The sequence below is a fragment of the Echinops telfairi genome, unplaced genomic scaffold (assembly GCF_000313985.2).
Source record: "Echinops telfairi isolate 266 unplaced genomic scaffold, ASM31398v2 ScPeMD7_3;HRSCAF=10, whole genome shotgun sequence".
NCBI classification, from domain to species: domain Eukaryota; kingdom Metazoa; phylum Chordata; class Mammalia; order Afrosoricida; family Tenrecidae; genus Echinops; species Echinops telfairi.
In genome coordinates, this window is record NW_022103899.1 from 24956260 (window position 1) to 24970214 (window position 13955).

The 13955-nt window shown below is 45.8% G+C and overlaps 1 protein-coding gene across 2 annotated transcripts in view; it reads right to left on the reverse strand.

Annotated features, from left to right (window-relative positions):
- The window catches only part of SATB2 (SATB homeobox 2), a 202055-nt gene that overhangs the window by 51028 nt on the left and 137072 nt on the right, over positions 1 to 13955 (reverse strand). Inside the window, exons 7-8 of one of the 2 annotated variants that reach the window (XM_004701523.2) lie at positions 11395 to 11607; positions 6315 to 6470 (exon numbers count right to left, since the gene is read on the reverse strand). In XM_004701523.2, the coding sequence (XP_004701580.1) occupies positions 6315 to 6470; positions 11395 to 11607 (369 nt within the window). The remainder of the gene's footprint in view (positions 1 to 6314; positions 6471 to 11394; positions 11608 to 13955) is intronic. The other variant, XM_045297511.1, reaches the window with a different exon arrangement.

Below are 13955 nucleotides of genomic sequence, written 5' to 3' on the forward strand. Positions count from 1 at the left end.
TCTGCCCTGTGGGGCAGCTATGAGGTGGAATCTTGCTTGATGGCAGCGAGCTGGTTTGGTTTGGTTTGTTTTGAACATATAAGCTTTAGCAATATATTAAAAGTATTCGGCCTTTTAAAAACTGCCTATCAGCTATGTGATTACTCTTCATTCATGGTTCTCACAAAGACTGGTTTTAGGGCATGATACACTGATATGGTTATGTGTGGCAGTGGCATAAAGAACCTAACTCTTCACTATAGGGTTAATCTAAAAACTGAGCTCTAGAGGGAATTCTGCGGCTTATCCCCTAATAGAACCAACTCCCTGTAGACTGAGCGATCAGGGAGAGGCAGGGCTCAACATGAGACTTAGGCATCATTATGTTGGATGCCCATTTAGTGCGGCAGTTGGGAATTTTGACAGAATTAATTTGTTCACTACTTGGTATATTAATTGTTTTATTTTCACATGGTGATTATAGTCTAAGTATTATCATCTCTTTTGAATATGAAGCTCGTAGATAATCCCTATTTTAGAGTCTACATGCCTCAATTGTAGGTAGTAAACTCTGTTCCTTAAGAAAACTGCTAAATCACTGTGCTCCAGTGAAGCCCATTGAGAAGGAAGGGAGAAAGGGCTCCCCAAGCAGGATATGTGCCCCACTGTAACCGCCTCACAACCGCGGGGTGGTGCACAGTTGATGCACTCAGCTGGTAACCGGAGCATCAACCACTGGAGCCCACGTAGAGGGACCTCCGAAAGGCTTGGTGATCCACTTCCCGAAACTAAGCCATTGAAAGCCCTACGCAGCAGGGTGGCTCGGACATGCGTCGAGCTGTCATGAGTGGGGACTGGCTGGCTGGCAGCTGGTAAGGACGTATGTGCATGTGAGTGCAAGGTGGCAAAAGGAAGAGCATCAAGAGGGAGACGGGCCTCCATCTGGCCTGCGCCCTGTCCACACCAGAGAGGTCTGAGCACACACACTTCTATGCACAATGGCCAAAGCAACCCCTCTCCCCAACACAGCCATGCCACAAAGAAAACCTAATGCCATTAGCAGCCAGTTGGTTTACATGCAAAGTAGCCTAATTCTGATCCTTGTGCAACATTTTCTTCAGGGCAAGTGTCTTAGTGATGAGACAAAAGATAACATTTTATACACAAGTGAAAATTTACTCTCCCGTCTGAAAGAAAACAAAACAACAATAATTGTCCGTCTTGGTTTGCTATGTATTCCACAGTATAATCTTAACTAGGACATAAACATGTGTGTACACTCCCACACACACATGTACACACACATATGCATTAGAAAGAAAGGCTCTAACTGTTCATAGCAATTATCTATGGGGTGTGGAGTTATGGGTGATCCATATTTTACCTTTTTAATTTCTTCACTTTCTGAGTTTTCTAAAGTGTGAACGTTGTTAGTTAAATGATCACTAAAAAATACCCTTTATAACGAAGCATGCATTTCTAGCTGTCATCTGGCATAGTCAGAGGTCAAACGTAAGCCTTGGTTTAGTTACACCTCAGTAAATGAAGAAAAGATATTAGACCATAACCGTTATGATATGTCCAAAGGAAAGAGCAAAAAGGGAAATAAATGGAATAATGCATTATTTCCCTTTATAAAATAATTTAATTTTTTCTTTATTATTTTTCTCTACACTGCCCTCATTTTTCTGTTTTGTTTTATTTAAAAGCAACTACCATGAAGATTGTCAAGCAAAAAAAAAAAAAGATTGTCAAACAAATTAGACCATCATCTATAAGGAAAAGGTTTAGAATTAAAAAAAAAAATGTTCTCCAAGTGAGAGCTTGAATTCTGCATCTAAAATCTTTCATAGTGTTCCATTTAGGAACACATTTGTTGCTAAGCCCGTGGCTGAGAACCCAGAATGCAATTTTTGGTAGAAATGTGGTGATCAGACATAAGGTTCAGCACACAAAAGGTACTCAATCTTAACGTTGTGAAACACAGACTTTAACAGATGCAACCATCAGGCAGATACCATTTCAATAGAAGGAACGATTTCAGACTTGTGTGTGGGAGGCCAGAAGTCCACCTTTTGCAGCTGCAGAGTCAGCATGGACTCTGCCTCCCTTTCTAGTCCCTGTAAGAAGAATAAGGACTCTCTCTTTCCTGGGCCCTAGTGGTAGCTCCTGTAGCTTGTGTCAGCATGGCTGGTGGGCTCAGAAAGGGACACAGGACCCGGGGGAAGAACTCCCAGACTGGAGCTGGAGGGCATCCTACCAATGTGATTTCAGCAGAGACATTTCCAGATCCCTGTTCATCTCCAAATCATACCCTTTCAGTATCCCAGCAGCCCCAGGGATCGGCCTGACTGCTGTCCTTTCCCTGACAGCTAGCTGGGGTTGACAACTAAACTGTCTCTTCATCCTGGTCCATGTTCAGCAGAATGCAATGTCTCCGCTTCCCTGTAGCTTCTAATTCAGAAAGCAAGCCCAGTGGCCTTATGGAGATTTTGTTAGTTTATATTTTAATGGGTGGGGGAGAGGAGGATAGGGAAACGTAATCTTACATGCACAGTGCTCTGTAGGGTATATGAATAATAAAGGAAGATTTGCTCTCTTTTCAAAAGAAAGCTAACCGCAGTAGCTCAGGGTAGTGAAAGAATGCCGTCCTCAGGATTTTCAGCTACACTCCTGTGGACTATCGAAAAAGGAGTAAACGCCAGTGGAGAACATGGCTGGAGATGTCATCACCAAGTGCATGGCCAGCCCTGGAGGCTCTGGTGGGAGTGCCGCGGGCTGCTCTGTTTGCGCCCTTCTGGACTTCTAGTTCCATAGTGGTGACTGACTACTCAGCATAAAGGGGGAGGTAGCCCAGCAGAACCTGAGTCAGAGGGACAGGCCGTTGCATGAAGTTCTAAAGGGCAGGAGTACCTGGGTGGTGCGAATGGGTAGTGTGCCTGGAACCTAACTGCGAGTGTGGCGATTTGAGTGCACACCTTGCAAGAGAAGGTTGGAAATCTACTTCCCCCAAAAATCAACCATTGATTTTTTTGTTTGTTTTACTGACATATGTGGGTTGCTGTGAGTCAGGTAATTTATTACAGAGGGATAAAGGGTCCCTGTGACCTCATACTATGCACTGCTGGGATGGCCATTTCTTGATGGTCTTTTGTAGGTAAGGGTCATATTGAAGTCATATAGACCACGTGCAACATGCCTTGACATTGTGGTTCCACACCAAAGCCACCTCAGCCCTATTTCACATAGAACAATCGCGGACTATAGCTGTCGTTCTATTCCTGGGAGACCAGAGATCCAAAAAGTCAGCAGAAGGCAGGAAGAGCAATCCTTAGAATTCATGTGCACACACAATTCTAAAGAACACAACTGGTCCTAAATTTAAAATGAAAGAAAGGTGAAAAGCATATAAGCAACATTTTCCCTATCCATGCATTGTTCCTTCTTTAACTCCTTCTCTATGCAGAAAGCAGCAAGGGTTAGATAAGAGAGACTTAATTAGCTAAGTACTCTAACCTTCTGGCCATGGCAAAGGACCTAAAGCTGAGATGCTGGAAGAGGTCATCTTTGACCCTGAAAGCTCACCCTGATATCCACCACACGCATGTTCCCGGCATATATTTTCACCTGCCTGAACCCCTTCGTCCATTAAACCTAAACACTGAGATACTTCCAGCCCACCTGCTGCCATGCCTAGCCACCCTCAATCTCTCCAAAATAGTCCTTCTATTTTCCTACTCTGCCTTCAAAGCTTGCCAGACACACAGTAGTGTTAGGTCTTATTCTTAACAGCTGATTAGAGTGGTTCACACCAAGGAGTAAACGAGGCATAATGGGGGGCTGATTCCTATTTTTAAAATTTTAAAAGAAATGTAAAATACATGAGAGAAGTCATTGTACATACTTGAACTGGACCATCTGGGCTCAAAGCCTATTTCGGTTTACAAGAGTTCCTAATTACAGGTCCTCCTAATTTCACCTCCAAGAGCATTCAGAGTCCTTGTTATTTGTTTGCCTCCTAAGTCACTCTAAGAAGTCTGATCCCTCAACAAGGAGGAGGAGGAAAAGTCGGTGGCCCAGGAGAGGAGGAGGGGTAGGGGAAGAGGAGGAGAAGGAGATGGTGAGGAAGCATAGAGAAAAGAAACGGGGATACAAACAAGCTGGAGAAAAACATCTTTTTTCTCTGTCCTCACACCCTGTAAAGTGGGTGTCCACGCCCCATTTAATCAAAACTTGTATCTATCAAATGCTGCCACTTGTCAATAGAGGTGACTATCCTCTGTGAAACTGCCTTTGAAAGCATTCGCTAATTTGTGCTATTTAATAAAAGAGAAATCATGCTTGGTTTGCTAATACCGTCAGCTGTTTACACGCAGTGCCACATTCCTAAGGGAGAACAGGAACAATGTCCCACTCAAGAAAGGACAACCGCAAAAGCATGTGTAGGCACACCTAGGCTTACTCTCACCCTTGAGCATACCAATCCAAGAACTCTGTTTTCCTCCTGATTCTAGAAAACCAGGGCTCCTGATCTTTCTCGGGAGGCAGCGAAAATGTGCACAGCTATGCTTCTGCCAGTCGGCAAACCGGGTCTCAGTCTGCCACCTGAGTTACTTTGGGGGGCTGAGGCATCACTCTTTGCAGGGGCCACGGGGCCAAGTCACCAAGAAGATTGCAAGCATTCGAATCAAGTTCTCAGACTGTGGGCCTCAGAGCTACTTGAAAGCTGCTTATAAAACAAGGATCAAGTGAAACTTTGATACATACATCAAGTCACGACTAAGGGGCAGGTTTGCAAAATCCATTGTGCAGCTTTTAGACTCGCTGCACATTTACCACATATGTCCTTTATTACACAGTGGAAAACCATTAAATGCACAGTAGTTTTGCCAAGTGGCATTATGCATTTAACAGCTTTATTCGTTTAACAGCTCCAACTCTCATTATACGTTGCCATGTGGTACAAGGGAGTTTATGCATTTAACAGTTTAAGAAGGCTCTATGGTCTTTTCTTTTCATGTGTTTGCTACCATGGTTGGCCATCATGTCCTTGTAAATGGACTTCACCGATTTCACTGATAGGAGACAATCAGAGTAATGTGGTGAGATCACTGGACTGAAACTGAAGAGGGAGATACAGAGTGCAGTCCTCTTCAAAGCTCCTTGGTACTCTAGCCCTCTCCCTTTACCAACATCTGAAACATAACTCAAGTCATGGTACTGCAAGAACACAGGTGAAAATGGCTAATCCCCAAGCCATATACTCAATCTAAAGGGAACATTTAACCATCACTGTGAAATCTTTAATGTTTTATTGCAAATTGGATTATCTTCTTGTTCAATGGAAATGCAATATCCAGTAACTTCTTTTCTTTATAGCACACAGCAGGTCTGTTAAAAAGATGATTGACCGTTTCAGCATTCACATATGTAGGAATTAAAACATTTGCCATGTGAGGCCACAGAGGAAATCAAGCTCAGAATCAAAGGATGCTCCGGATTGTGCTTTAACTTTCCTCTCCTCCACCCTGCATCAAGTCTTTGTTTAGCCTCAGGGTGAATCAGGAAGTATCTCCACAGAGCTCATTCTATGGTGGGCAGTAGTTCCTTTTAAAGAGTTGAAACAGATAATAGATCCTATCAAAACTGCCATCAAATTCAGGGGAAAAGAGAAAAGAAAAAAATTAAACCCTAAGCAGCTGTCTGCTCTTTTCCCTGGAGTACTGCATTCTCTACAATGCCCGCATGCTGAAAAATGTTTCTGGATAAGCTTCTTCACCCCACCCCCCACCCCCCACCACCCCGCTAAGGATTTTAGCACTTACCCTGGACTCCCCAACATGTTTCCCCCCCCTCCTGGAAAAACAACTGTATCCTAGACATAAAAGAAACACCTGCCACCCTACGGTGTCTCTGGGGCTTGGGAAGAGTGGTTATTAGAATGAAGTCAGTCAGTCCCCCGGTAGGAAGACAAGAGCCGAGGGACCTGGCTCCACCGTGCTCTCAGCAAGGCACCAGGGGGAGCAAAGTCCCGCCCCAGTACCCTGCGCTGCCAGAGAAGCAAGGAGCATGCAGAGGGGAGGGCGGCATCATTCTTCTGGAGGGAGAAGGGGAAAAGCATTCTGTGAAAGAACCAGAGCTGGGTTTCGACTTCGCCTCTATTTGGAACTCCAATGAGAGTAAAAGCAAATCATAGCGCAAAAGGCAGGACACGACGGGGTCCCTGGGGGTTATTACTGATATTATTATTATTATAGGAACAGATGTATTTTTACTGAGGGGAGAAGAGAGGCCTAACTCCGGCCCTCGCTTTTGCTCCTGTAAAAAGTACTCACCTGACTTTTATTTGCGGCCACTTTGGCGAACAGGGCTTGAGACACCTTGGCTCTTTTCATCTCCTGTTGGATCTCGTCATAAATGGCAGCTGTGATGTTGACGTTGGCGCCGTCCACCTTAATGGGGAGGTCTGTTGTCGGTGTCGAGGTTTTGGCCTACCAAGAGACCATGAAAATAATAATTTAAAAAGCGCTGCATTCAGCCCAGCCATCTGTGCAGAAATTACCAAAGGATTTCAGTCAGCTGATGCCAAACTGCATTAGCTACAGAGGGACACTTCCTGTCCATTATTCTAATCAGGTTAATTGTGATTGGAAATAATTGCAGTGCATTCCTGTAGGACCCACGGAGTCCCGCCAACCCTGTTCCTTCCCGCGCAGCATCCTGCGTGGGTCACAGGTAGGACGGCCACCCGGGGCACTGCCCTGGAAGCAGCCATCGGAAGGCACAGCAAGTGCGCAGTGACCTTTTTCTCTCTGAAAGCAGCATGCCTTGGAGGGAAAGCCAGTGCTTCCAGAAAAGAGAGAGAGAGAGAGAGAGAGTAAATGGGTAGAGGTCTCTAAATAATAAATTATTACTCAATTTAATGCACTCCCCGGAGTCTCTCTCATTCTTTATTAAAGCTTCACGTGTGTCATTCGAGTACGTATGCTTTCCCGTCATTGTCATCATTATGCTACCCAGACAGTCACCTAATTTCACCTAGGAAATCAGTGGAAATGAAACAAAATTTCATTTCATAAAACTAGGCTTCAGAATGCCTTCGATGTGCCGTTTTCATTTTCTTAAACTCATATTATGGTTTTATGTATTCTGCCGTGCTCATTTTAATTGAATGATTTCCCATCCGCTTCAAGACAAATGAAGGGCAATCCAGAAGGTGTCTGTACTTCTTGGGGTTAGGAAAGCCCTAAAACGTTTGCACCTACTTGTCAGAGCTTTTGCTTGGCCCGGGCCCTACAAGCTCTTCCTGTGTCTAGTACATGCGGAGTGGCTAGTCGGCCTACTCAGATCAAAGTCGGCAGGGCTCCAGAAAAGTCTGCCTTGATCCTTGGGCTCAGGAGCACTTCCAGCTAAATTAGTCTACATGAATTATTGGTTTTTCTGCGTGCTTCAAAATCAACCTAGATCTTAAACCCAGAGAGTGGCCCTGCCATCACAGAAAGAAAGGAGTCAGCCAACAATTCCTTGGTGAAGACTCAATGGATTGAGTAGTACCGGGTCTTGAGGAAGATGTAGCAGAGAAGCCTAGGGACTTGGGGACCATTCTCAAGGGTATCTTGAAGCTAGACATCATACCATAACATTACCTAAAGGCTTTGATTCCCGAGGAGGATACCTGCCACTTGCCATTCTCTTCCATGCCTCCCTGACACCATCTCCTAACCACTGCATAGCAAGAACTTGTCAGGTAGGGAATGTTGGTGGTTCAGTGGCAAAATTCTGGATTTCCATGAAGGACCCTTGGGTTCAATCCCCAGCCAAGATATCTCATGTTCAACACCCGTCTCTACGTGGAGGCCTGTTAGGGCCTATGATATTGAACAGGTCTCAGTAGGGTTTCCAGCCAAGGACAGATTAGGAAGAAGAGCCTGGGGATCAGTTTCCAAAAATCAGCCTGTGGAAAACCCCGATGGAGTGCAACAGCTTGATGTCAATCGTGAGGACAGAACAGGACCAAGCACCGTGGCACCGCATTGCCTGTGGGTCGCAGTGAGCTGGGCATCGACGTACCAGCAGCTAACAACATGCCATACTTTCACTGTGCCAGGCGCCGAAGACAAGGTTTTACTTTTGTTATCATGGCTCATTCTTTAAAGACTCCATACGTTAGGAATTACTCATTTTATTTTACAGAAACTGAAACTGAAAATAAAGGTAGACACTGAGCTTGCTGGAAGTACATGTAGCAGCAAATGAAGGTGAAAGAGCCATATTCTGCACCCAAGTCTCGCAGGCTCCAAATGTGGGCTCCCACCACTGTGCTTCCCTGCCCCCGACTCCAATCTTTACTCACTGCCGCTTTGACAAGTGTCCTCTTCCTCTCTGCTTTGGGATTTTTGAATAGTAATCAAATTCTCCTTCTATTCTTCCAATAGCTGTTTTTTCTCTCTCTTTCTCAAAAGTTCTCATTAACCACACTGCTCTCCCTGATAATTGCTCATTGTAGCCTACCATTCTCAAGGCAGGCTTCTTCTTAAGTCACGTAGACAGTGTCTGAGCAGACTGACCTAATCTTCCCTGGGCCCTAGCAGCTGCAATGTCTGCGAAGCAGAGCAAGCTCTGGGAGCAGGAGAACCGAGCTCACATCCTAGCACGCCATCAGTCACATGACCTTACATGACACACGTGGCTTCACTCAGTCAAGCCTTGGTGGCCCATCCATGACACGAGAAAACAACAGACATGGTGAGGGGTGAATTCATGTAACATGCTTATCACAATACTGGATGCAGTATGTGGTCATAAAGAATCACCATTGTCCTTGAAGTGTGCTTTTTTCGGGGGTGGGCGTGGGCGTGGGCATGGGCGAGGGAGTATTGTTTTGGCTCTTAAATTGAGGGTTAAGAAAAGAGACTCCAAGGGTTTAACTTTGGATTGGAGATTTCTTCTAGTTATTTTCAAAGCAGCAACAAAGTGTGAACAGGGTCCGGAAAACAATCTGCCTGATCTATGGGAGGGCCCTGGGCGGTTTGGGTGCTGACTCCAGTGGACAGGCTGAGCCTCGGGGCGGGTCCAGCACTTTCTCTCACAAGGTAAGTTACACTAGATTACTGAGAGGGGGCTGTAAAGAATTGGGGGTAAGTAGGTAAACATAAAATGCTTTAACATTTTTCAATAGCTTCTATCCTCACAGCTTTTCTCAAGCAGAAACAGAAGAATGTTCCAGAGTACCTGCAAATACAGAGGTGCTGACTGTTCTCAAAGGCACATATAAATATTCCATACTTATGCTTGAAAACAAATGATTAATTTCCCTGTTGGATTAGGGGGCTTCAAAGGCTCATGGAAACTGGAATTCAAAGAGAATGAAAAATTCCATGCAATTTTATAAGACACTCCCTCGTATTTCTCCCTAGAAGATGCCTTTATCTAGGGATTTTTTTTTTAGATGATATTTTCTGCTCTTTAAGAGAAGCAAAATACTGACCCTAATTGATCTCATAAAGTGATCTGGCTCTGAAAGCTAGCTGGTCTTCAAAAGGGTGCCTAAAATGCAATCTTGTTAGAAAAATGTTTTAAAGGAGCTAAAACCAAAATACACTGACCTGCATTAGTTTCTAACAAGTAGACATACATTTCTGAGCAGCACTACCAGATGAAATGGCCATGAGGCATGTCTGAGCTCTCCTAAGACAGGGGCTTCAAAAGTAGTAAACATGCTGGTGAATTGTAAATTTAACCAGTCACCCAACTCAGTAACTAGATGTGCTTCTGTGCTCCTCACTCAATGTCTGCTTCCCCGACCCAGCGCAAATAAAATATGTGGCCTAACACGAAGCTCCATAACGAAGCGAGGCCTTGATATCTGGTGACTTCAGGGCACCGCGAGAGTCCTAACTGTAAGTTCCCCTCCCTACTTGCTCCCATGCATATGGTTTCCTACCAGAACACCTCTCTTTAGCAGACAAACCAATCCTGTTGCTGCTGCAAGGTGCCATCAAGTCAGTTGACCCATAGAAGCCCTTTATACAATCGAGCTTAACACACCCTTGTCCTGTGCTGTCTCACAATTGTTCTTATGTGTGCGCCCATCGTGACAGCCACTGTGCCAATCCATCACACCCAGAGTCTCCCTCTTTTTTCGCTGCCCCTCCCCTTGACCAAGCCTAGTTCCTGCTTACCCCCAGCATCGCTCTCAGGTTCCTACTGGTCTGTGGAATTATTCAAATAAGCCAATCACAGCCTCTTGCAGGAAGCAGGGCAGTTCACCCTCTTGTTACCTCAAAGCTTGCTCCTCACCACCTCTGCTTGTTCAATCTGTTCCCAAATGCATGGTGTGCAATGTCCCTTAAGACCCCAAGCTATGAGTCTATGTGGCTAATCCACTGCTGTGAGTTTCAGGTGTCCAGCTTCAGACGTCCTGTGCTCTGCTATCCCCGTAACCTACGGGGAAACAGCTACCAAGCCAGAAATGATAGGACTCAGATCTGCATTGGAAATGAAATGACTCCCAAATGCCTTGAGACCTTGATCCTCTAGGCCAGATACTTGACGTACACCGAATTTCCAAAGGGCCAGAAATTTTTATTTTCTAAAGGTGGGATGCTATGTCATCGTGTACCATGGGGAGATCACTCTGGGGAAGGAAATAATTAAGACCTACGCTTCCACTAGCATCCCTGGGTAGTATAACATGGTTAGTGCGTTCAGCTGCTAACAAAATGGTCAGAAGTTCAACACTACACAGAGGTACCTTGAAAAAAAAGGCTTGGTGCCCTGCTTTCAAACTCAGCCATTGAAAACCCTGGACCACAATTCTATTCTGCTATGCCTGGAACTGTCATGAGTCCCCACTGACTCCATGTCAACTCGTTTTACCAGTTGTAACCTTCCCACGATCATTTTCTCAGGGCTCACTAAATGGTAGCCCAGGTGCACTGACATAGCCCTTGCGCATGCGGGCCTCATGATGCACAAGATTCTTCCCCCTTGGTCCTCACCAGGTTGCACACAGCAGACCTTGGATTTCCCTTCCGTGCTCTGCTCCCAATCACCCTCCTCCACCTGACATGAACGCACGCACGGAGGGTTTAAGGAAAAGCAGCGTGCTTGCCTTGCAAAGGCTTACCCAAGTCTCCTAACTAAGGAAGATCAATTAAGGAGCTACCTGAAGACCCTCTCGAGCCCCTGGGGCTTAGAAGACGGGACTTCCCTCTGGGGCAGAAATGGGATTCAATATAATATGGAATAGTCACTATTGCGTGGTCAGGGATTGGTCTTTCCCAATCAACACGGTGGTTGAAGTAGGAAACCCGTGAATGGTGTCCCTTGGTTTTTAGAGAGAAAACACGGAATCCGTGAAGGCAAGCTGTTTCCAAGGCAAAGAGTGAACAGGCAGAGGCGGACGTATCTCACCTGGGGGGTTCGGGAGGAGCTGGGACTGCTAGAGGCCGACGAGACCATGCTCACATTGGGGTTCATGCTCCGCTCTCGCTCATCCTGGTAAATGCGGTCCCGCTCCACTTCGGGCAGATTGAGAAAATTCTGCATAGCCCTCAGGTTTACTAAAAGAGACTGAGAGGCCGTCCGGGGGTCTTCTTCCTTACGCAGAATCTCAGACAACAGTCCCTGATTAATTGTAAAAAGAAGGAGAAGAGAAAGGCCAAGTCATATCTTTAAAGATATGCATGTGATTTCCATCTTCCACCCTCCTCCCTGCCTTGATTTGTTTCCTTATAACCAGCTGGGCTGTGATGTCAGGAACCTTGGCCTCATCCCCACCACCACCCCACCACCCCGGTTTTTCTAGCAAGAAGACCTGGTGAGAGTGGCTGTGCCTCCTGGGGCCAGCACCCGATTTGAGGACCTTTCGATTCTGACACTATCAGTGAGACAGAGGTGCCAACAAGCCAGGTAGGCGCTTGGGAAGAATCATGAAACTGCATTACCACCAGGTGCCGCCTACACGCATTTCTAGGGCTGTTAGAACTCGCTCTGCTTGAGACTGGGAACACGTGTCAGTCCTGCTCAGCTTTACAAATCTGCCAAGTTTTGGGTAAATTTAGTTCCGACATTTAAACAGCATGGGAGATTTACATTGATTAAAAAAAAAAAAGTTTGGCTGAGTTTCTGTGTGGCCGGCCACTGTGTTTCAATGTGGATGTTTCTCATCCAGCAGGAGAAAGGAGGAGAAAAGACAAAATACAAGTGGATAAAACGCAGGCTAACCATCTGCTAACTTCTCCGTCCACACACCAGCCCTCCCTGCGGTCCCTGCATATGCACTGCGGAGCTCCCAACTCTTTCTGGGATGCCCTCTTGGAAGATGCTCGACTGCCACCAGGAAGGCCATGCAGGTGTCGTCACACCCAGTGGGGGGCTGGAGGGCGCTGTGTGTGCTGAGGATGCCATGATAGGCGCAGATATGCTCCGAATGTGTGTGTAGTCACCCAAACAGAAAGTTTGAAAATGCAGATCAGGGTTGCATGCGCTCCGATGACAGCGACTGCACAAGAGGAGGAAGCAGTCAAGCCTGGAGAAAAGTCTTCAGGATTCAGCAGAAATGGGCTGGAGATCTGAGCGGGAGAATCCTAATACTTTGGGCCGATCCAAATCCACCTCCATTCTGCACGCTTGTTAGATTATCACAGAGAGGCTGGCTTTGCATTCCCAGTTAGAACCCTGTGCCAGCACTAGGAGCTGAGAGACTAATGTGATGGTCCCTTGGGAAGAGGAGATGTTAACCCTGCATTTCAGAACGAGGGGCAATTCCAAGTCATGAGCGGCTATGTCTGTGAGCAGCAGGAAAACGGTACTGGCGCGTGCGCGCGCATGCACGCACGCGCGCACACACACACTTTCTCCCGAGAAGATGAACGAAAAGGAAATGCTACCAGATTCCTGTAATGTGGCTTAAATGTGGGAAGATATTGGATGCACAAGGACTGTAGGGAATTTTTTTTAATAAACTGATACATTGTGACTCAGCATAAGGAGTTTCATTTATAGGAACATTAATTCCACAGTTCTCCACCCTCCAAGGAAGAATTCGCCCCTCACAACACCGTGTGAGACACTCTGGCTGTCAGAACCTACGAGTGGCCCATCATCGGATAACCCTGCACCTGGGATGTTAGGCGATTTTGATGAGAGAAATCCTAATTAATTCTTGGTGGAAGCATTGGTGCTGATGTGAATCTTGCTAGAGAAGGCTAGGGGTGGGGGTGGGGTTAGGGTGGGGGTGAGGGGGGGTGTGTTTCACTCAGGATTGTCAGGATGGGAATCAGAAGACCTTTGGGGCAAGTGATCGAGTAACTCTCGGCGTCCTGGCCGGCTTTCAGAAACACGCGAGGCCCTTGCCATCCGGAACATGCTACAGGATCTAGGGACCGATTCTCTTCCTGAAATTGGAAGTTGGTTCTGCCTATGTTCCACTTCCACTAAGTGACCTGAAGGGTTCCAAATGGGTCCTTTTGTTTCCAGCATAAAACTCCCCAAATTAGTATGTAGAAAAGCACTAGTGAAATGAATTTAAACTATTAACAATTTCCAATAGCAACAAGATGCTACTAAAATTGCTATTTTCAGATTTTTTGCTGGTAAACCTTACACATAAAGAACGAGCCTTTCTCCTTACCTCTTCCTTCCCCTGTCTAGTACAACACCTTAGCATTTTAATGTATCTTAGATTACCAAAATTTGGAGTTGCTTTCAGATTTACCTAGATGTATATTTATAGCATCTATTATGCTATATTATATTTAAATGCTCCAAAGGGAAAAATCTATGAATGTATCCTTCCTCCCATGACATTGTCATCATGAGTTGAGAATTACATCGAAGACCTTGTAGAGAGAACAATAAAAACGATTATGAAACCCACAACCTTCCTCCAGTTCTTGAACGCTTCCTCCCCCCAACTACCAGGACCCCAATTCTGCCTTGCAGACCTGGCTAGACCAGATGATGCACAGCGG